The sequence below is a fragment of the Cydia pomonella genome, chromosome 2 (assembly GCF_033807575.1).
Source record: "Cydia pomonella isolate Wapato2018A chromosome 2, ilCydPomo1, whole genome shotgun sequence".
NCBI classification, from domain to species: domain Eukaryota; kingdom Metazoa; phylum Arthropoda; class Insecta; order Lepidoptera; family Tortricidae; genus Cydia; species Cydia pomonella.
The window spans coordinates 1,144,305-1,167,477 of NC_084704.1; the positions used below are offsets into that span (position 1 = coordinate 1,144,305).

Below are 23,173 nucleotides of genomic sequence, written 5' to 3' on the forward strand. Positions count from 1 at the left end.
ATTTTTTATTTCGGTTTATTTTATACTCCAAATGTAGGACTCAGTTGTGTTTTCAGATAACGACTTCGTATTATTAGATTGCCTAATTAGATATGAAGTAATTAACGAAGAACGAAAAAATACCGTTTTCGTTCCCATACAGAAAATACCGGTTTCCGATCTCTGGTTTGCCACCAATATCACGCTGGAAAGCAAAAATAAGCAAACTGTCATAACAAAGCCATGGCCCTGATTAGGTAAACCATAGAATATTAGTCTTTCTTTGCATCTCTTTTTAATCCCCAACGCAAAAAGAGGGGTGTTATAACTTTGACCGCAATGTGTGTGTTTCTCTCTGAGGCACAGGTTTTAAACGGGTAAACCGATTTGGATTGGAAGCAGGTTATCTAGTGATGATTCTTAGATATATTTCATCTAAATCGATTCATTACGTTGGGGGTTTTTTTGACAGACACTTGTCCTTTGAATTGAATATACTAAAATTTAACCTCTTTCCAGGGTCGGCGCACTCTGTGCCGGCGGCGAGGAGCGAGCAAGGCAGCTAGCCGGTGTGGCGAGAGATGGAGGAGCGGGCGCGGCGCAGGGCTTCCTCGCCGGCTCGGTGGAGCAGCCCTGGGAGCGCGCCGTTACTCCCAACAACGTACCTTACTACATCAAGTGAGTGTTCTACACCTCTCCTACCGGCAGCAAGCAGCAAGAAAGACACAAACAAAATAACACAGAAAGAAAATTCAAACCCAGAATGTATGATGTTACAAACAGAACCTAAATCCTGCATAATGATGGACTCTTGTTCAGCTCTAGATAGTCTTCCTTTAAGTGAATTCTCAGCGAGAAACACCAAGTATAAGTAGTTCATTTGGCAACCTCAATTTCTCGTAAAGTCAATACGGATAGAATTGTCGCATACGATAGACCGTCTACAGCCAGTACAGTTTGGCTGACCTGAAGGCATTGGTGCCCTATTTATGCATTGTATTTGAACTCGCGAATAAGGAAAACGTTGAGTCCTCTACCTATATACACATTACTTCTGTTGCATTCACCTGTCACTATATTAAGAAATAAGTTTTTAACTCTGTCTTTTCCCAGCCACGAGCTCGAGACGACCCACTGGGACCATCCGAAGATGATCGACCTGATGAACTCCCTCGCCGACCTCAACGAGGTCCGGTTCTCCGCGTACCGGACCGCGCTCAAGCTGAGGACCGTGCAGAAGGCTTTATGCAGTAAGTCCTTCCATATTCTACCTGATAAATACCCTCGCGGATCTCAACGAGGTCCGGCTCTCCGAGTACCGGGCCGCGCGCAAGCTGAGGACCGTGCAGAAAATGCATAATGGGCTTTTTGCAGTAATTTCTTTCTTTAGTAATACTTTCATATTTCCTTAGTAATAATTAAAAATCTCAGTCATTAAACCCTTATACAAAAAAGGAGACCGTTATATTGAAAGTCTTCGACAAAGACATGCACTCCCGTAATTTAAGCTTTATAAATAAATTCAATGTCTTAAAACCACAGCGATACGGGTTCCAAAAGGGAAAATCCACTACATTAGCGATTTTCAACTTATTCCATAAGATATTACAACACGTGGATAGAAAAGTGCCGTGCACATGTGTTTTTTTCGACATGAGTAAGGCCTTTGATTTCGTGGAGCATAACTTACTTTTTTTTAAGTGTCACCGATATGGTCTTCGTGGTTAAACCAATGTCATTTCCAGTGCACATGCTACAACTGCCAGCCGCATTAGAAGCCTTCGATTCGCACGGGCTGCGCGCGCAGAACGACCGTCTCATCGATATACCAGACATGATCACTGTGCTCACATCTCTATACGAGGTAAGCTATCAGGATGTGTTCCCGGTTAAACTTAGAAAAAAAAACCGATTCCCTCCAATAAAATGGACATACCCATCATATGGCTCCTTTTGGTCTAGCGAACGCGCTGCTAATGCACCTATTTGAGAAAGGATCGCCAAACTAATATGTCAAGAATTACATAGAAGACTGACAATTAGAAAATGTTTTTTTACGGTTCCGTACCGGAACTGAAAATCAATACTTATTTATTAATAATCTTGCATAAGTAAGAATATTTCTCCTGTGTCATATGTTTTGACCCAAAAACTTTAATAGATACTGGTCATATTAATAAAATATGCACTTCTAAATCGAAGTTAATCCTATAACTATATCTTCCAGGTGATAGCCGCCGAAAACCCCAGCCTAGTGAATGTACCCCTCTGCCTAGACCTGTCTATCAACTGGTTGCTCAACGTGTACGACAGCCAGCGGACCGGACAAATCAGAGTGCTGAGCTTCAAAGTTGGCCTTGTGCTGCTCTGCAAGGGGCATCTTGAGGAGAAGTATAGGTGAGTTTATGGACTTGTCCATGTCCATCAACTGGTTGCTCAACGTGTACGACAGCCAGCGGACCGAACAGATCAGAGAGCTGAGCTTCAAAGTTGGCCTCGTGTTGCTCTGAAAGGGGCATCTTGAGGAAAAGTGGGAGTATAGGTGAGTTTATGGACTTCTCCATCAACTGGTTGCTCAACGTGTACGACAGCCAACGGACCGGACAAATCAGAGTGCTGAGATTCAAAGTTGGCCTCGTGCTGCTCTGCAAGGGGCATCTTGAGGAGAAGTATAGGTGAGTTTATGGACTTGTCCATGTCTACTATCAACTGGTTGCTCAACGTGTACGACTGCCAGCGGACCGGACAAATCAGAGTGCTGAGCTTCAAAGTTCTTAATTTTGTAGTGGACCCCTTTTACCTTCAGCAATAACCTTGACCTTAATTTGCTTCTCTTCTTTTAGGTATCTCTTCCGGCTGATAGCTGACCCATCATGCAGAGCAGACCAGAGGAAACTTGGACTATTACTGCACGACTGCATACAGGTAATATAACATTATTGGAATACAGCTATTGATTGACTGCAAAGATGATGAATCTTCAAATGACTTTCAAATGAGCCTAAAGACAATGTGGTAACGATTTTCCATCAAAGAGTTCCTTTGGCTACTTTCCGACTGCATCTAAGTCGTGGAAAATACGGAAGTATGCCAAGTTTCAGCTCAATTAGATACCGGGAAGTGGTTCAAATTTAAGTCACAAGATTTGAAATATTTTTATGATATAGGATGCAAACGGGCAGCAAAAAACATAAGCGGTTACCGTCGTCCTCTAATATATACAAATATGCGGTGAAGCTAAATAAAAGTATGTAAAAAGCACATAAATTACGCAGTCACATGTACATACAGTTTCCGTGTGATATTTTTAATCATATTTGCCTTTGTAAAAACGTGCAATAACTAATTCAATATAAAATCTGGAATTTTGCGTTAGCCCCCTATTAGTTATTTTTTCATGTTATCTATAATCGAAGAGTTTAACTTGAATCCATCAAACTTTGATTTCTTCAGGTACCAAGGCAACTGGGTGAAGTGGCCGCATTCGGAGGGTCCAACATCGAGCCCTCAGTGCGGAGCTGCTTCGAGCAGGCCTCGGCGGCGGCTAAAGAGGGCAACAAGGGCGGCACCCTGGATAGGAAGGGAGGTAAGAAACTTTCCCATCAGTACTGAGACTTCCATAGATGAATTATTCTAGTAATTAGAATTCTTCTGGAAAGATGGATGGATGATGGATTCTACATTTTAGGGATTGGAATTTTTCTGGACTTTACATTTATTAGCCGGCAGCCGAAATCCTTCAAATGCAGGTTTGCTCTGGATATTTTCCTTCGTCGAAAACCAAATGATATTTCGTACATAAGCCCTGTGAAACTGAATATTAAGGGCCGCACTTTGAATCCCCGACCTTAGTTTGAAAGCGTGCGCCTAGTTATTTATACTGGACCCTTTACGGTGACGCAACGTGACTTGAAGTATAAAGTTAACATACTTAAGTTATGCTAGACATAATATTACTTAGATATATCACATGTTTCATTCCAGCAACAGAAAAAGACAAAGAAAAGGAAGACGTCAAAGAAAAGACCCTAGAACGCGACGCCGACGGGCAGCTGCAGTTCATCGAAGCCTTCCACTTCCTGCAGTGGCTGCAGAAGGAGCCGCAGTCCATGGTGTGGCTGCCGGTGCTGCATCGGCTGGCGGCCGCCGAGAACGCCAAGCATCAGGCCAAGTGTAACATCTGCAAGGAGTACCCGATACAAGGCTTTAGGTGTGATTTTTGACTATAGATTTTTATACGGTAAAGATAGCTTCGCGCGCTTCTACATGCACTAAAATATCATTCACCGCAACGCACGTAGGAGCGAGCGAAGCGCGCTCTAAATGTCAGGCTTTGCCCGACCTTTTCTGGCGATGGATTCCTCAGGCGCTCCTGTATGCTTGAGCGCGTAAAACCCGACAGCGCGTGAAAGCGCGTAAACGTACAGGTCTTTAAAGGTATTGAATATTGATAGGTACAAAGTGCCACAAAAGTACATGCATATTTTTAGCACTTTTTCCTTGTTGATATTCAATACGTTTACAATACCATTAAGATTTCATCAAGGCAAGTAATTAGCTTAAACTATAAATTGTCTTCTGAAATGTTGTTTTGCCAGATATTTATAGTCTAACCTCATCAATATAACTTGTCATTCATATCCAAGCTAATTTAAGGCACAATAAGAAATTCCGAATAAGTACAATTTTTCTAAATATAAATGTCAATTTTCCGTAGATATCGCTGCCTGAAATGTTTCAACTTCGACATGTGCCAGAAGTGCTTCTTCAGCGGACGCAAGGCCAAGAACCACAAGCTGACGCATCCCATGCAGGAGTACTGCACGGCGGTAAGTAATTTATTTAACTTGCAATATATGTATGTTCGAGACAAATCTTGCATGCTAAATTAGACCCACTTCCCATTATTCGATTGAGCTGAAACTTTATGGTACCATCGAGCTCTAGGTATGGTTGTCACGGCCATAGGAACTCTGTGATAAAACAACGCAACGTAGTTTGGCTTTGTTACAATTGTTTCGATGAGTATTAGTTGCCTGTTGAAAGGCTTCCATTCAAACTGAAATTTTTGACAAAAACTTACTTTGTGTTTACAGACGACATCAGGCGAGGACGTGCGAGATTTCACACGCGCGCTCCGCAACAAGTTCAAGTCGGCTCGCTACTTCAAAAAGCACCCGCGGGTTGGATACCTACCCGTCCAAACTGTGCTTGAAGGTTAATTTATTGTCTCATCATTAATTCTGAATAAATTTCTTCTATTCTATTCTATTCTATTAACTATACAGCTAAAAGTCCTTTGACGTGTGTTAAACCCCCTGAAATTATTTTTGAACTGACATGATAACGTCATAACAATAATCGGAACTGGTGAGTCGCCTGGTGCGGCTGCATGTTCCGGACGTTCCTAGGCAATCACTAAGACCGCGGCGACGCGATCTGTTGGCGGTGCCGGCGGCGCGCACCGTGTCGCGCATGAATTCTCCATTGCTTCGCTCTCTCTCACAATTGAATGCGCTCTTGACATTAGCACCGGAGTGCGACTTGATTGCGTGGCGATGGGAGGCTGTGAGAAGGGAATGCCTGAGATTCTGTGAGATGATGGATGCTAGGCCCTCAACTGTTGTTGTGTAGTTTTACGCTGTTAATTTATATAATTTCATGACGTATTGGTTGCGACTGCAATGTTATGAAAATATGTTTGAAATAAATAATAATAATAAATAAATAACTATCCCCGCCAAACTTTTAGAAAGTGATAAGTGATCATGTCGTAATAGTTGTTGTATTACTATCTAGTTACATTAACTTCGTTATTTGAAAACTTTTTCCGAATTGATCGCTCGATTTTTCCTTTTCACGGCGTATTATAATTTTAGCTCTTCCGCAACAGCCAAGCTGCCGCAGAGTTAATTTATATGAACTCTAGGAATGGTCGATGTGATGGTAATTAGGACAAATATTGTGTTGTTGCAGGCGACGCGCTGGAGTCCCCCGCGCCGTCGCCGCAGCACGGCGCCGGCGCCCACCTCGGCGGCGACGACATGCACTCGCGGCTCGAGCTGTATGCGACGAGGCTGGCTCAGGTCGAGTTGGGCTCGAGACCTGCTGATACTCCTGACAGGTAACAGACACCACAACTATGGAAGGTAGAGGCGAGGAACAAAATCTTCGTGTACCAAAAAGTGTCCGATAAAAAACCATAAATAGGTGGCGCTTCAGTACCTAGAATACTTGAGAAAAAAATCTAATCATAGACAGCGCCCTTCACTCCGTCAATAACGCATAGGTTCTAAGCTACTCTAGCGCTCCTCTGGAGAGATTTGGAACTATTATTTATAGCTGACAGCTGGACACTTTTGCAACAATTCTGCCTAAGGAGTTTTTGTTCCTTGCCTTTACCTTCCGTAACCACAACTAAACTACGTGGCTTATTCCCAAAGTCAGATTATTTTTCTCTATAAATCACAATATCTTTAAATTCAACACTGACTGTAACCCGTTCACAATCAAAACCTTTTATTTCTCCAGCGATGAAGAACACCAGCTGATCGCCCAATACTGTCACTCGCTGAACGGCGGCGGCGAGACAGAAGATGCTCCACGATCACCCGTGCAGGTCGTCTCTATCATACACCGCGAGCAGCGACACGAACTAGAAGCCATGATCAGGTAAGCAGGAATCATAGCTGGAATACACAACAACTGTTTCGCTGAACGGCGGTGGCGAGACTGAAGATGCTCCACGATCATCTGTGCAAGTCGTCTCTATCATAAACCGCGAGCAACGATACGAACTAGAAGCCATGATCAAGTAAGCATGAATCATATCAGTATACTGGTACTTGCTGAACGGCGGCAGCGAGACAGAAAATGCTCCACGGTCACCCGTGCAGGTCGTGTCTATCATACACCGCGAGTAGCGACACGAACTAGAAGCCACAATCAGGTAAGATATTAGGTAAATGCAGTGTTGATGCTGTAGGTATTCCACAATACAAACTCGAAATACGGATTACGAAAAACAGTTTAATTTCCAAAAGTTACAGACACCACGTGAATTTTATATGAGAGCGATATGTACGTGTGTCGCGCGCGGATAGACAAGCCGACTGACGCGTAGTCAAAAAACAAAAACGTTGGAACCTTGTCGCTGCGTCACACGTATATATATATATGTACTTTCAAATTTCAGCTTAAAACTAACGTTGTACAAATTATATTAAACAAAATAAAGAGAAAAAAAACCATTTTGAGCACGTCGCTAACATGCAGGATTGTAAAAGAGCTAAATACTTCCTCCGTCCATCGCTTTTATAATTCCAACATGTTTGATTGTTACCTATACAAGAAGATATATAGGGGCTTCACTTTTGGGGGAAGAATTATTTTCGAAATAGACAATTAACTGGCAATCCTATTTGCATCTCAAAGGAGCACAGAAAATGTTCATCTTTTCTTTACATAACCCAAGTACGCTCGCGCAGCGTTGGGACACGCCCCTAGTCAAGCGGTACGTGCAGCTACACTCACCTGTTGCTGGGCCGCCGCGAATGCGAAACTTATAAATGTTATGTAACGTTTTGTTTTGTTTGTTTTGTCTAATTAACTGTAATACTAACTCTAGATATATGTCATTGTTACCTAACCCTATGGACGTCAAGTTCGAAATAAATATTTCAATATCAATTTAAATCTTATTCTATTAGATTTTTCTCAATTTCTTCGAAGTCACACGAACTGTTTTGCAATGTGCAAAGGCGATACGTTGAAAAATCTACCACTGCGAATCTTACTGATTGTTGTTATGAAAACGTGCATTTCAAGATCTAAGTTCCTCAAAATCTTCCAATGTGCACGGTCCTCATATATATGAGTTTTTTTTTTCATTTCTAGGGAGCTTGAAGAAGAAAATGCGAGCCTGCAGGCAGAGTACGAGCGTCTGAAGGCCAAGCAGACCCCAGGGTCAACGCCAGAAGAGCAGCACGGTGTTAGTGACAACAGGAATGCTCCGGTCGATCAGGTATTAAGTACTAAAATTCGTGTAAATCCATGATACCTAAAATTACGGTGCTTTCTCCTTGTCCCTGAAATGCTTCCTTCGTCCCTGTATGGCGGCGGTCACTTCGGGCGGGGACAAATGAGAATACCTGCACCAAAAATTACGATTTATGATGCTTTAATTGACCGAATCAAATTAGGTACCTCAATGATTCTTAAGTGTTGTGCTGCTACCGAATTTCCCGTAATAGTGCTAAAAAAGGGCGTACTGGACCACGACCTTGATTTGATTAGCTTACCTATTTTTTTTTGCTTTCTCTCATAGATGTATCCTTAACGAACGTACGGCGGATGTACACCTTCCACTCGATTGAACACCGGGAAAACCGTACCAAGGCCGCGGTCTGGTACGCCCGTCTGTTACATTTTTAAAACCTTGACTACCGTCTAAGCCAAGTCTATACAGAACAGACCGCGCAACGACACAATGTGCCGGCGCCACTTTATCATAGGGGGAGTCCGGGAGATATGACCAGGTGGGAGAGTTGAACCACGACAAATATTTCAATTCAAATTTCGCGCCACCGACGCCGTTGACAGCTCATGTCGTACTTTAACAGAAGGCGCAACTTTTGGCGACGCCATATTGGCCGCTATTAGTCTGGTTTGGAAATGACTGGAGTAAACGTGGTTTCGCTGTCGCGAAGTGAAAAAAATTACAATTTTATATTTTTACACTATTTTGAAAATTAAACAGGTGAGTAGTATTATTTTATCTTATTGTACTTGTTGGTTAATGTAGTTTTACTAACAGTGATCATTTGTAATGTTTATTGTAAGAGTATAAAGAAAACATAATCTATATAAAGTAAAGGGGGGTGCGGGAGAGTTGAGCCGCATGGTGGTAGGGAGACATGATCAGTGGTTCAATTCTCCCACACTGTGCTTAAATAAGGGTTTCCTTTATTTTTATGCAGGCCAAACGTCAAAGGAGGTAAGAGGAAGGTGTTGCAAGATAGCGACAAGAGAAAAAAATCAAAAAATAAAATAAAAAACAAGTGTTGTGTTCCTACCGGTGAGTAAGGTCGCCAGAGCTCAACGAGGGTACGGAGTGCGGAGTGTTAGGGTCGGCAACGCGCATAAAACACCTCTAGAGTTGCAGGCGTCCATAGGCTACGGTCACTGCTTACTATCAGACGGGCCGTATGCTTGTTTGCCACCCACGTAAGTTGCATAAAAAATGTTCGACTGTGTGGTTCCTGCAAAGGATAGGTATATTCACGAAGTTTGCGATGGGTTAACTGGCAAAGATGTGGACAACTTTATTTGACATGAAGAATTATGTTATGTAAAATGAAAAGGACCTTGCATGTGCCTTTGATAATTTGTTGACTGAATTGATCTCATAGAAATAATTCATAATTATAATAATTTAAAGATAATTGATCTCTTGAATTTCATTTAATGTTGCCGATTTAAAATTTTATAAAGTTTATTAAATTTTAATATTTTGTTTTATGGGTAAAAATACTTTGTTACAACTACTTTCCTTTTTTAATAAATATATTGGATTAAACAGCAGTTTTTTCACTGTTTTTCCTACCTAACATATGTATAGTCATATCTCCCACACCCCCTGGTCAACTCTCCCATAGGTTGGGGAGACTTGAGCCAATACCCCGTTTCTGAAAAATATTTTTGCAGAACTTAAATTTTGTACTTTATCAGCACTTTGCTATGCTCTAAAGATACCTATTTAGATATGTCATCTATACACGAAATATCGAGTTGCTAACACTTACGGATAAACCTCTAGTGGCTTCTCAGTAAAAAGAGGTTCAAGTCTCCCGGACTCCCCCTACATTTCATTCGACGTGTGCTGGTGTTTCCATAGTACGTCGCTTGCCAATACAATGAATGAATCTTTTGTTTGACATAAGTATCAAACTTTTAAAATTTATGTAACTAAGATTTAGAATAATTTCGTTTACTATATACTTCATCAATTATCTTTCACATTCTGCCAGTTTCTTTCCTCAAGTATATCTAATTTGAATGGTGGTATTCCAGGACATGATGGCAGAAGCCCGCCTGCTCCGCCAACACAAGGGTCGTTTGGAAGCTCGCATGCAGATCCTCGAGGAACACAATCGGCAGCTGGAAGCGCAGTTGCAGCGTCTCCGACGTCTGCTCGATGAGGTAAGCCAGTTGAACTTGAAAATTTTACAAGCAGCTTAAACTTTAAGCTGCTGTAAGAATTAAATCTTCTCTAGAAACGACTTAAGAATCTATAATCTTCTCCAAGACGTGAGATAGATCTTTCCTCTTTCTACACAATGGAGAAGGCCGGTAAAAACTAATTATAAAAGGGTTTCTAGATTTCACGTGATAAGACGGATGATCCCTAACTAATGCTTTCTAACTGGCCGTTTAAAAATGGTGTATGCCCGTTTCAAGAGCGATTCGGGACAAAAAATTGAATAATTTTCGTACAATTTACAATAGTTACTTCAAGCTGTGCTGTTATAAGGAATGCCATTTAGACATAAGGTTCTGTGATTGCAGCCGTCGTCGGGCTCCCCGCCGGCGCGCACGGGCACGCTGCAGACGCGCTCGGTCACGGCCTCGCAGCTCGCCACCGACTCGCCCGCCAAGATGCACAACGGCCTCTACCACGACTCGCAGACCAGTGAGTATGCGTTTCAATAACTTAATAAATTTTTCAATACGTTTCGAAATGTATATATCTGATACCGACGAATATATGACTACTATAGAATTTGGATACGAATTAAGTTTATCATATTAAAAACGTATCCATTTGTTCTACTCTACTACTTCTTCTTAACCTGCTCAAAGAATAAAGTAGATATACATCTAAAGTAGAGTTTAACCTATGCCATTCCGGGCCATTTAATTCGACAGTGACATCAATTATGTATGCTGTAGGTATGTCACTCAATGATTTGAGCATCTTTAGTCAGTCTAGAAAGCGAGACAGAGATCGCGTGTTCAACATTATTTCGCTGTCAAACATCGGTTTCCTTAGACAGTAATACTATACCTTCCCTACGTTACCTGTACCTTTTATTAAATTCAATAATTTATGTAGCAAATAGGCCATCCTTACTATTTTGTGGTTTCGGTTTGTCCGCCATTTTGACGTCCCATATTCCCCAAGATGGCCGCTGGGCAGGCGCCAGCGCGGGCGAGGGCCGCGAGGCGCTGGAGCGGCCGCCGCCGCCGCCGCACAACGTGCACTCGCTCATGCACTGCGCAGGTGACTGTTGTTGAGTGTTCACGTTTGCTGCTGTTTGATTGTTTATTTTTTCAGTTTGGAAGTTTTTGTTTTCTTATTATTCGGAGCACAGTCAGGGGTAGACATTTTTAACACAGCTGGAAATATGCTGACGATGTGTTAAGGTTTTTTGGTTGTTTGTTCCTTTTTGGTTGTTTTTTTTTTAGCCGTAGCAATTTTGTATCTGTTGCAAGTAAATAGATATAAGTACATAAAGCTGCTAAAAAGCGATTCTAATATTAGTTGTGTGTGTAGACTTTGACCACGCCAAGTTTGCAGTGCAACCTTATTCCATAGAAACGAAACGGAACCTACTTGACGTACCCAATAGTACTTGACAGGAGAAAACTTAGCGTGGTTGGACACTTAGATATTGTTTTGTTTGTTTTGAGATTCGCTTGCGAATATTGCACGATTGCTAAGTGACCTATAAAATCTACCTAAGTATCCAAAAATAGGAGGTTATCATTATGATAATTAGATAATCATCTAAGACTGCACTTTCTCTGGATTTTAGTATTTTCACTTTTGCTGAGGTTTTTTTTCGTTATAGATTAATCAGCACAGGTTTGTTTTGTTTTTTGATGTTGTCAATATTGCATGGTTTTTGGATTTTTTACTGACATATTTATTATCTGTTCATGCGGATCATGCAGGACGCATACCGTGAGGTAAAGTAAAATTGTTGTATTTATTTTGATTATAGCCGGGATCGGAATTGTCTATGGTCCTACCAATGTAGTTTTTCGCTGGCAACTTCACTACGCTGTAATATATATACGAAATATTTCCCTGTAAACACTTTCAATCTTTTTTGTAAACATTAACTTACCTAATAATGTATTTTCTTATAGATGACCTTGGACGCGCCGTCGAAGAACTAGTATCTGTCATGTCAGAGGAGCAGACAGAGAGCACCGCACCTCCCCAATACTCCAACGGCAAACCTCCCAAAGAAAAATAAGGGACACAACACGGACCGCGCTCCGAGTTGCCAGCGTAAAAAAATATTCCGGTGGCCAGGTTCACCGCTTTATCCCGCTCTGGTAACACTGTTGTAAAAATACTTGCTGCAATGGTAATGCTTATATTTCTGTATATTCACCATTTATTTGCAATGACGCGCGATTTATTTTGTACGTGAAATTGACGCGCTCTTGTTTGGTTTAAGGTGGAAGGTATTACTAATTTTCGACTCATCACTAACCTGCACATGCTGTTATATTGTACTTATGTAAGTGTCTAACATTCCATTGTCATCACTAATAGCGATCGAACGGGACTTCATCAAATTCTTGTACTACGGTATAAGGTAATTTAGGAAGGTCTATGAGCTATAGAACTAATTGTTATCATCAGAGGTTTGCGAGTCAGGACAATGTCATCATCATTTTCTAATCATTAGAATTGGAGAAGGGCGCTTGATGTTAACGAAAAATCCTGTTGGCAACCTTAAGTTTAGTTTATAGCAGCTCAGAGTTCGATTAAGACGATTATCGTATGCAACGCTTATTGTACGGATAAGGGCATGCCATTGTTGCAGTACAAATCGTGTTGAGTCATTCTATTCTTTATCTACTATTTTTATATAGCAACACAATTTTTCTACTATTTTTTTAATTCTCATGCGGCAATACCAACAGTGTTGCCAGAGCGAAGCGCAACGAAAAAGACAAGTAACGAGCATTTATACTGTAATGTTGTACCAAATTTGTGGATACTTGATAAACTTATCTATACACTTATTAATTGTTTAAGTACATATCTTGTTAGTACAATCTCCATTATCATATCACTTCTTGTAAATTTCCATATCATTTGCTGTGTATAAAAAAACTGGCACGTATCACGAAAACTTATAAGTCCATCGTTTCGTTGTGACGTCACGATGAACAGCTTGGAAGGGGCTGAAAGCTTTAATAGAATCACAATTTAGCTTTAAACTACCCTGTTTTGAGACGATTTATCAGAAACCTGGCCGAAAACGAGCCCATTGGGGCCGATTAGTGGAAAATGTATTGTTATATTAGATAGAAATCTCTGTTCTTGAGCGTACAATATATGCCAACTGGCCGTAGTTATATGGATTCGTTACAGTTCGCTAGTAGGTGTAGTCGTAGCCAAACAATATCAGCATTATTATGGTATCTGTACGATAAGCCATGGCAGTTTACTGACTTCTAAATTGACCTAAATATCACTGGTAAATTGTGCTAAATCGCCATGGCCTATAATGCAAGCCACTATTATGCATGTATGTTATATAAACGCGTTAACGAATGAATATAATATTATTAGATGAAACTAATTGCGCAGCTTCACGCAATTTAGTCGTATGATGGTTCACTTCTCTAAACTGTACCTCAGACTGTAACTCTTCTTAGCGACTATAACTACTAAAATATGTATCCAACTTTTTCACTATACCTAACCTCGACGGTAGGCCACGTTTTTACCTATTGTATGAGACCGTTTTTTATGTCCCATTCCGATATTCGGATTTGTAACGTGTCTAGTAAGATGCTGCCTACCTTTTAGATAAGAATATATTGGAGAGATGACTTTTATACGAATGTTAAGTATATCTGTTGACGCTAATTTTTACAATAAGGACTTCCGATTTAACCATATCACGGTTTATTCATTTTTTAGCGTGAATTGAAATTCTGAATGTCAGTTTCGCGACCCAGCGTTTTTGCCGCTGGTAACATTGCGGGATTCCAATTCACGCAACCGTTACGTTTAAATTTATTATAAATAATTTGGCTAATATAGTATCTAAGAAAAAGCACAATTAAATATTATTTTAACGAAATGAAAGTAATTAAATTTACACTAATATATTGTTAATAATTTTATTATATCTGTATTGATTTATGTAGAATGGAGGTTTTGTTTCGAAACTAATTATATTTTAACTTTTGGCAATTATATAATATATTCTTCTTCCTCATTTATTTGTGTTTATAATGTTTTAGGAGTTAAATAAATCCAAATAAACATTCGGCATAGTATATATTTGTCGTTTCTTTTACTGAATATCTGAACCACATCCCCTTAAAAGGTAGATGACTCCTTATATTATAACTTTCCGAAAATAATCTTTTTACCACATCAGCGGCAGCGTTTATCACTTGTCACTATGCCCGTCACTTTCGGGCTTCAATACTTGTTAGAACGTGCAGGCATGGTGACAAATGATAATGACCCGACCATAGCCCTACAGCTTTATCAAAAACTGATAATAAAGTTGCAATTTATCCACAAGTGGCAAAGTAATCACTATACTTTATAAAACAAAGGCCCCCTCCACGTCTGCCTTTTTGTTTTATGTAAAACTACTGATCGGATTTGAGGTTATTAAATTGTTAAGGTTTTGTGTTATCCGTGAAGCTGGGGCGGGTCGCTACTCACAAGATGATGCTAATTTTGAGTTGTATAGGGACCGTGCGCGTTGGAGGGTCTGCCATCTTGTGGCCTGAATCGGAACAATAAACATTTACATTTACACGTCACGTGTTTTCTTGTGCATAGTAGATTCTGCCATCTTGTGGGCTACATCGGAACAATAAACTTCACATTTACGCCTCGCGCCAAAAATCTGACGGCTCCTGTGCTGCCTCCTACAGTTCATGCACGCTCCCTATTCTCGTATTAACTGGTTGAATTAACTTTTAAGTGATGAATGAAAATGAACATTGGAAGGTTTCCACCGACATCCGTAGCTACGACAGCGCATACGATGGCAAACTAGATATTTTCATAATATTTGTCGTCACTCAAAGAACTGTGGCCCATAAGACTACTTAGAGAATATAAAGAACAAATGTAAGTTTTAAAGTAAGTAATTTATTCGTAATTATTAACAATAAAATAGGTACATAGTACATCTATTAAGGCATTAAGGAACAACATGGATAACTTAAATTAGTTATTTCTGTCACATCACAAGAATGAAAAAACAATTCATAAGGCACACATTCCACAAATATTATTTAGGGCGTCCGCTGGCTGGCGCGGGTGCACGGAGCGGGCCCAAGCACGCGGGTGCCATTACAAGTAAATTCCGTCGCAGGCGCCCGCACCAATTGCGTTACTTACACTATTTTTCGTAAGCCCGCTCACCCGCTCCGTGCAACCGCGCCACCTAGCGGATGCCCTTAATTAACCCGTTCTCCCAATACCGCCGTTTGGGCTTGTCACCTAGGCACATATTCACAAATACATATTTTGAAAAAAAAGAACATTTCTTGAAAGTTACGTTTAAATGTAAGTTTTCTATGCAAAGTAAAACGTTAACACGGTTGAGCCATAACGAACCTTATGCTAATGCAACTAGGTTGCTATTTCACCGTTCACCTTGGATGTAAGACACTGACTCTTTATGTAAATGGGAAACTAAAAGCTACAACAACGTACCCAGTGGCAAAATAGAGAATTTACATCCTTTAAAATTACTAATAATGTGGCCCATAGCCGTCGGGCGGGCGCACAGTCACGCACATAGCCAACCATGCATTGATAGAACTGCATTTACGCAATAACATATAGAAAGAGTATAATCCAAACTATTACTGAAGACCCTTAATAAATACAGATACTTACTCGTATTTTACAGTATCAACAGAATTCAATGTTTGTCTATAAATGCCACATTTAAAAAATATATTAAGATATTAATGATATAATACAAATTTCATTTAAATCCCATATGCAACTCTGACTCATAGACAGTATTATATCTTTAAAATCGAAATATGCAACCACCCCTAAGACTGAATCAATAATATTTGAGATAAAATCCGAATTATCTAAGTAGGGACGTTAAACACGAAGAATTTCGGACATTGACCCGCCTGTTCACCCCGCCGCCGCGTGCCGCTCTATCGCATGAGTAGAGTATAATTGAGGTTTTTGGCTCAAAAAAAGAGGTGTTTTAAGTGTAGTTGGAAAAGAGTGTTTACTATGGAGATAAAGGGCGCATGTGAATTGACCAGCCGCAAAATGCGATTTTATCTTGGTATTCATAAAATGTGCTGAGGCTCTCAGCTCATGTAAAAGTATGTTTTAAGTGCTGTTGGTTTTTATCGTTGTGGTGGGTGATTGCGTGTGTTTGCTATGGGTGTGAACTTTGATAAGAGTTTTCCCAACTGCAAAATAACATTTTAACGTGGTAAAGTTTTATTTGACTATTAAAATAATTATCATTTATTTCTATTAGTGCTGCATGCTCCTGATAGCAAACATATTGTGTTGCATATTATTTAAACTAATTTACGTATAAATTATGGAGAAGAAGGATGTGTCAACGCAAACAAACCGTCAGGAGGATGAGGTGCAAAAAGAAAAACCGGTGTGCGCTGTTAGACCTAGATGTACCTTGATACCGTTGAAAGGAATGGCGAATCGATTGCCTATTTATGAGCGCTTGCAGCAGACCGGGTTGCGGTTGGATGAAGGTTCTCGAGCGCAGACGACTACCAATCTTTTACTTGAACAGGACTGGGAGTGGGATCCTTAACGAGCAGTGCAACATGTGTGTGTGTGTGTGTGAGAGTGAAATAAGTGAAATAAAAACCCTTGGGACTTAAAAAAATATAAATTTTATTTCAAAATAAACAATATCATTGAACTATTTTGTAATGGCCCCATGCTTTTGTATCTATACAGTCATTACTTAAAATACATCTCTTTTCGTCTTTACCGCAAAGCACTTTTTTTCGTTTAATTTGAGTATATAAGTTATGTTTTTCACTAACTAAATTGTAAACATCCTCATGAAACGTTTTGTTTAGATCTAAACATTCATAATATTTTTCGAAATTAAGTTTTCTCACGGTTGCCGCATTCACACCTTTATTTTTCATAATTAATTTATTTGTTCCATCTTCTTCAAAGTCATCTTCTAGAGTGTAAGCGTACATCTTTGAGCGTAAACCAATAAATTCTCTCATAATCTTTCCTTTATTTTCATCTTTCATCATACCTACAACTAGCTTATTTATTTGCGGTAAACCGTGAATATTATCTTTGGGAAAGGTTGATGTGTCAAATCTTTGTTCCAAATCCGATTTAATGTCCTCGTAAAAGTTGTTTGTTATAATGTGATAAACAAAAGAGTCGGTATCAGTATATAGGAGACTCAATTTCGTGCCGTATTTGGGCAGCATGTAGTCATAGTGGAAACCATACATTGAATATTTGCTTAATTCTAAAACTGCAAAACCGACATATATGGGTTTATCGTAGACGATTTTCGATTTGTTTAACTGTACTGCGGCCAACTCTTCGGAGAATATTGCAATACTATGGAAATTTGGTTTTGAAATGTATCGTTCCAACCCATATTGGGGTTTTGTTTGTGTTTTCTTACTACTCCATTTATGACACAGCTTAACGTCAACTCTCTTCTCTACATTTTCAATAGTCTTTCCGAATATAGAATTGTTCATTAGTTTGAAAAAATCCTTTTCAAAAGAATTTTGCGCATGCGCTCTCTTTAGTGAGTTTAAGTCAATGTATGGTTTCAGCCATGGCGATTGATCGAAAGCGAGAATTCTATGTATCTTCTTACACACAACGCCTTTTTGGAGACATTGTTTTAGATTGAGGTAATGTATGACATAGTTACTTTTCTTATCGAATGTGAGTAAAAGCTTTTTGATTTTACCCCCAGGCGGTGTTTTAGTTTCCCCGCAAAACGGATAATCGTTGTGAGAGTCGTGTAAATATTGCGGATATTCTAAATCTGTTTCCAAGATGTAGCCAATGTCGTTATCAGGCAGCTGTGATGTGATATCAAACTGTTTGATTTCATCTTTGTTTAACCACTTAAAGTTTCGTATGGGGAGCGATCGAGACATTGCCTCGCCATAAAGATTATTAACATCCAAATAGACAATAAAGCTACTGTCTCGCTCTTCATCATACTCTTTCATGAAACAGTTGTTTGCTTTAGCGTACCGTTTGCTCACTTGACTAATACCCCCTCTTATGCCCATCTTAATAAATTGTATCATTTCGTAATCAGTGAACAGTTCTAATTCGATTCCGGTATACTTTAACATCGCATCCCAACTTAAACCAGGTGCGGTGACATATTGACAGGGATCCAATTTATATGTATTCATGCAGATTTCACGAAAGTTTTCGAAAACTTCGGCCAAGAGTAAGACATCTGTCTGCAGATACAAGTCGCAATACTCTCCTAATGTTTTAATATTGAACGTCTTCCATACGACTTGTGCATGTTGATAATCTTTATCGGAGACGTTCGAATTGGTAAGTTGATTGTAAAAGTCATTCTGACTCGGCAGAGAGGTTTCTTCAAGTTTACTCCACCCGTCCACATATTCATAGGGATAAACACCTTTGCGAGTTAACAGCTTCATGAAAACCTCCGAGTCGATGGAGTTGTTATAATCCTGTGATGATGATGATGATGATGATGATGGTAAGTAATTAGGCAATATCTTAAATTGCTCTCGCGATAAGTTTTTTACTAGTGCGTCAAGGCTACTCGCCATAAACTTATAAGAGTCGATAAATTTTAAGGTTATGTTTTCTGCAGGAAGATTTTTGTAGAAAGAAATGTATTTCTCTTTATTGTGGGGAATACAACGTATCTCCCCCTCGGACTTTGCCAATTCTTTTATAAACAAATGACTATCGTAACCGCTCAAATTGTGAAATATTACAGGTATAAATGTTGGTACTTTGTAGTTTAGGTTACAAGAGTTGTGGACTTTGCCTCTTATGATCCCCGTGAGATGACAGTGATCGATAACATAACTTTCTCCATTTTCAATGAGCTTTTCACAAATATGACAGCGATCGTTCAGATCGTCTAAGGATGTTGATGATGATGATGAGGGCGGTATGATTGTGTTTAGAGTTTTCCCAATACGTTCCGCATCCTGGAAGATGCTTTCAATGAATTTGTTCACGCAGTCCTCTCCACGATGCAACCTAAACTGTGACAGTTTCGAATCATATTCACAATGAATGTAGTATGCGAAACTACACGCTACATGTTTGTGAGTGTTGTAGGTGAAAGCAGATTTTTGGCCGCGTTCACCCTCGATAGGCATTAGGATAGACTCAAAATCGGCATAAATCACAAACGGTACTTTCATCTTATGTGAAGTATTCTTGAATTTTACGATTTTTTCCTCTCCTTCAGGCAGTTGTATGAGTTTATTTCCGCATCCAATCGCAAGGTGAAGTTTAAGTTTTTCATTATTATAAAAATGTTGTAAACAACCTTCACACAGCCACAGTTTATTCTTATGTTTACTAATTTGTGAATGCACTAATCGCGATAAGTTTTTAATCCAGCAATAATGCGATACATTACCCTTCTCGTAATATAACAAATTCACATGTTTTTCCATAGTCCCATACACTTTTGAAACGCGCAGAGGTGATATTGTCAAGTCCTTGTTCTTCTTTTTCATGTTGCTACCTTCATTATTATTATTATTATTATTATCCTCGATACCGTACACGTTGACACTGAGTTTATTTAATTTTTCAAACCTTTTGATATCTAGAAAGGTAACGGGACACTTTATACGATTTAATTTTAAAACATTACTGTAGTGCGGATATGACGATGTGCGATCGCTATTTTTATCCTTCGGATAGAGAGCGCTAACGATCGCCCAAAAGAAACATGCGTGATCAGAGTTTTTCACGTTCACACATGCCCTTTTTCCTTGAATCTCTCTCGGGAGAGGTATGTATGAGGAGGCCTTCAGCGGTTTATATTTGTTGATATTAATGTTGAAATATTCAATCTTTTCAAGCGCCCATCCACTATCACGTTCTTGGAAATCTTCAGACTTCTTGGAAATGGACAACACGGTGTTATCGAAGTACTCTGGGAAGTCTAACGCACCATCATGCAGACTCGCGTTCTTGGTATTGAAGGATTTCAAATCTCGCATCACACCACCATCACTGTCCGTTTTCACATAGGTACAATGCAAGCTCACATTCACCTTGATGTGTTTATGAATTTGTAATTCCGTCTTGAGCACGTCTTCAAACTTTTGTTTAATCTTGAGCAGGTAAATTCTAGGATCGAGTATTTTAGCGGTACCGTTAATTCTGTATGTTATAATTCTACACTTGAACGCACTATTAACAACGTAGACAGAGTACTCGGAGTCTTTTTCTTGACCGCATAAGATTTGATGCTTTTTAGTGTTCGAATGTGCCAACAATCTGTTTGCAGGTACATCTTCATTGCAGTAGTTGCACCGTCGACACGTAAACGGTTCCATTATTGCGCGGTGCACTAGCGATGAGAATGTTTAGAATATGTGGCGTTCAGTCAGTTGCGTGCGTCTTTTATATATATATTTATTTTTAGCACCGTACGAATAGGTGTAGATAGCAAGCTGATAAATTTAATTATTTAAAGTGAAATGTGATAGTGGTTAGTCGTAGGTTTGCGGTTTACTGATTGTATAATTAGTAAAAAAAAAAATGCATGTGCAAAACAAACAACATTTTTTTTTTTTTTTATGAAATATTTTTATTAATTAATTAAGAAAATAGGTGTTGTACAATAGGTCTGCGGCATAACATTTAATTTCACAATCTACAACATCATTTATATTACACAATCCGTTGAGAACGCGATGAGCCTCCTCCAATGTCTCGGGACGTCGTGTCTTGAAATTGTTCCTAAAAAAGTTAAGTCGGTTTTCATAAGTAGACTTTATCCTCTCCAAATGTTTTATTCGAGCGTTCACGCACTCCATAACACTATCGATATTACACCATTCCAAGTGATCTATCATCAACGGGTGAAACATTTCTTCCGCTCCATAGTAGCTGTGTAGGAGAATAAGCCGTGCGGAGGGTTGTGAAGTGACGTGTACGGAAAGACGATTGGAGGTGATCATTAGAGGCGATGACGTGTTGTTGTTATCCGGGTTGTGGAAAAAGTCTCTAATGCGATCGATCTTATTCACAATCATCTCGTTCCACTCTTCACCGGTGAGTTCATGTTTGCCGTCGAAATTAACACATGTGCTGAATAGAAAGTTTGTTGTCCCAACATACTGTAGTTTCAGATAAACATTGATATTTTTAATTCGCCCAGCTGTGGTGTTAGAAGCAGCAGCTCCCGCAACAGCCGCAGCGGTGACAGCGGCAGCGGCAGCGGTAGAGCCAGCGACAGCGGCAGCGGTAGAGCCAGCGACAGCGGCAGCGGTAGAGCCAGCGGCAGCGGTAGCGACAGCGGCATCGGTAACGATATCAATACCGCTATCGGCGGGAGTAGTGGTGGTGGTGTAGGTAGCATGAGGATACCCCTCTGCGCTTATACTGTAAACGCTCTTGCTCAATTCACGGTGCCGCTTATCGATACCCATCACACCGTAGCAATCCATTGAAGGTGTATAGGAAGGTACAAACGTATTGTAATAGTTCATTTTTTATTTTTTAATAATAATTATTTTATTCAGAGTTCTATACACATGCACACACACACACACGCAAACACACATGCACTCTACATAAACACGTTTGCACTTAAACGTTTCACGCTGTAGACTGTGTGCTAATGGTAAAATAAAAAAATAAAAAAAATATATATATATATATATATAAACTGAATTACTGAATTAATTTACGGGTGGTATTAGTCAACATGTTGTACTCGAAGAGTGTGTCATTGATGACTAAACAGTAGGCAGCGGTGTTCGCCGGTACGTTCTTTTTGAATTCCATTTCAACTTTGATATCTACAGCCCCACCTCCCGAGCTGTAGCTGTCGGGCTGTCTCGATGTGTCAATAACAATCAATGGTGATTGAGTCTTGTAGTGAGCGCGGTTGAGTTGAGGGCTGCTATATTCACGATTGTAGTACGCCATTTGGAAATTGGAGAAAGCGTCAAACAGCAATGGATAGCTGTTTGTCTCAAAGTCGGCTGAAAACGAATCGTATGGATAATACAGACTGTTTAGATACACCCGACAGTTTACAAAATTAACATGATCAAATATACTCATATCTTTGTTTTCCTCGTTTCGTCGGTCCGTTTGAAAGCCGATAATGAGAAAACGCGGCTTCTCCAATTGAGTAGTCGTCTTAATGGACCAAACATGTCTTTGAGTGGGAGGCAGTGACGGATATTCAAACAATTCCCACGTGCGAAACGCCATCGGAATGGGTATGTTACCTTCCATGTAACTCATCAAACGCAACTTCTCCTTATCGGATACTTTTAACACCGGCATCCGCCATATAACACGCGTTATCTCGACCTCGGGTTTCTTGGCGACATCCTTGCATTCTATAGCGTTAAGATCTGTTGTGGCACGATTAATTATCAACTCATGTTTCGCGTTCATTATAACTTTCTTATAGTCTTCCGCAAATCCCAACAAATGTGATAAAGGTATGGTGAAACTAAACTCGCTGTGCTCCTTTTTAGCGCCCACACACCATCCGGCGTTCTCGAGTGCAAAGTCCATATCTTTGCTGTATGATACGAGACCTTTCATGGTGGAGGTTATACCGCAATCCCTGGTTCGATCAATCTCCACCCCGTTCAACTCGTAACGAATGTCTTGAAATAGAAAGGCGGGTGCGTTATTCACCAGGAGACACTCCTTCGTATTGCCTTCGATTAAAAGTTGACTCTGACTCGGTAAGACGATCAAGTCCTGACGGTTAATGCAAATGTGTATTGCGTCATTGTTTTTGTACGAATCATTGTATGGAGTGTACGGATGGAATTCGATACTCTCTATACTATCATCAAACACCACCTTCCCGCCCACGTCTAGTATGTTTGCAGTTGTCGAGGACATACTTTAAAACCGATACTTTGCAAGAATGTAATATTTTCCCTGCTCAATAATTTATTTATTCGCTTC

At 39.9% G+C, this 23,173-nt stretch overlaps 3 protein-coding genes and 1 long non-coding RNA gene across 4 annotated transcripts in view; 2 read left to right on the forward strand and 2 right to left on the reverse strand.

Annotated features, from left to right (window-relative positions):
• Positions 1-14,294, forward strand: part of LOC133515617 (uncharacterized) — a 1,004,237-nt gene extending 989,943 nt beyond the window's left edge. Inside the window, 16 exon segments of the mRNA XM_061848189.1 lie at positions 499-657; positions 1,093-1,229; positions 1,725-1,843; positions 2,207-2,376; positions 2,823-2,904; positions 3,433-3,565; positions 3,964-4,189; positions 4,697-4,808; positions 5,076-5,196; positions 5,956-6,103; positions 6,511-6,651; positions 7,876-8,002; positions 10,051-10,179; positions 10,546-10,669; positions 11,162-11,260; positions 12,133-14,294. Of these exon segments, the coding sequence (XP_061704173.1) occupies positions 499-657; positions 1,093-1,229; positions 1,725-1,843; positions 2,207-2,376; positions 2,823-2,904; positions 3,433-3,565; positions 3,964-4,189; positions 4,697-4,808; positions 5,076-5,196; positions 5,956-6,103; positions 6,511-6,651; positions 7,876-8,002; positions 10,051-10,179; positions 10,546-10,669; positions 11,162-11,260; positions 12,133-12,242 (2,137 nt within the window). The 3' untranslated portion in view covers positions 12,243-14,294.
• LOC133530936 (uncharacterized) lies at positions 8,536-8,994 on the forward strand. The gene is made up of 2 exons (XR_009801412.1): positions 8,536-8,737; positions 8,958-8,994. It is a non-coding gene; the product is annotated as an uncharacterized LOC133530936 (long non-coding RNA).
• Positions 14,295-15,425: 1,131 nt separating the features above from the next.
• On the reverse strand, positions 15,426-20,565 carry LOC133515618 (uncharacterized). Its single transcript, XM_061848190.1, has 2 exons — positions 17,295-20,565; positions 15,426-15,481 (listed from the first exon to the last, which is right to left on the reverse strand). Exons 1-2 carry the CDS (start codon positions 20,563-20,565, stop codon positions 15,426-15,428), a joined length of 3,327 nt encoding a protein of 1,108 aa, XP_061704174.1.
• Positions 20,566-21,907: 1,342 nt separating this feature from the next.
• LOC133515619 (uncharacterized) lies at positions 21,908-23,107 on the reverse strand. The gene is made up of 2 exons (XM_061848191.1): positions 22,474-23,107; positions 21,908-22,221 (listed from the first exon to the last, which is right to left on the reverse strand). Exons 1-2 carry the CDS (start codon positions 23,105-23,107, stop codon positions 21,908-21,910), a joined length of 948 nt encoding a protein of 315 aa, XP_061704175.1.
• Positions 23,108-23,173: the final 66 nt, after the last annotated feature.

What these genes read in the sequence shown, in the direction of transcription:
- LOC133515618 (XM_061848190.1), bottom strand. Translation starts at nt 20,565, where the DNA reads ATGGAACCGTTTACGTGTCGACGGTGCAACTACTGCAATGAAGATGTA. An exon ending in TCCCAAAGATAATATTCACG is followed by an intron (nt 15,482 to 17,294) that starts GTTTACCGCAAA and finishes ATATGTGCCTAG; the next exon opens with GTGACAAGCCCAAACGGCGG.
- LOC133515619 (XM_061848191.1), bottom strand. Translation starts at nt 23,107, where the DNA reads ATGTCCTCGACAACTGCAAACATACTAGACGTGGGCGGGAAGGTGGTG. An exon ending in TTTGATGAGTTACATGGAAG is followed by an intron (nt 22,222 to 22,473) that starts GTAACATACCCA and finishes ATTCGTTTTCAG; the next exon opens with CCGACTTTGAGACAAACAGC.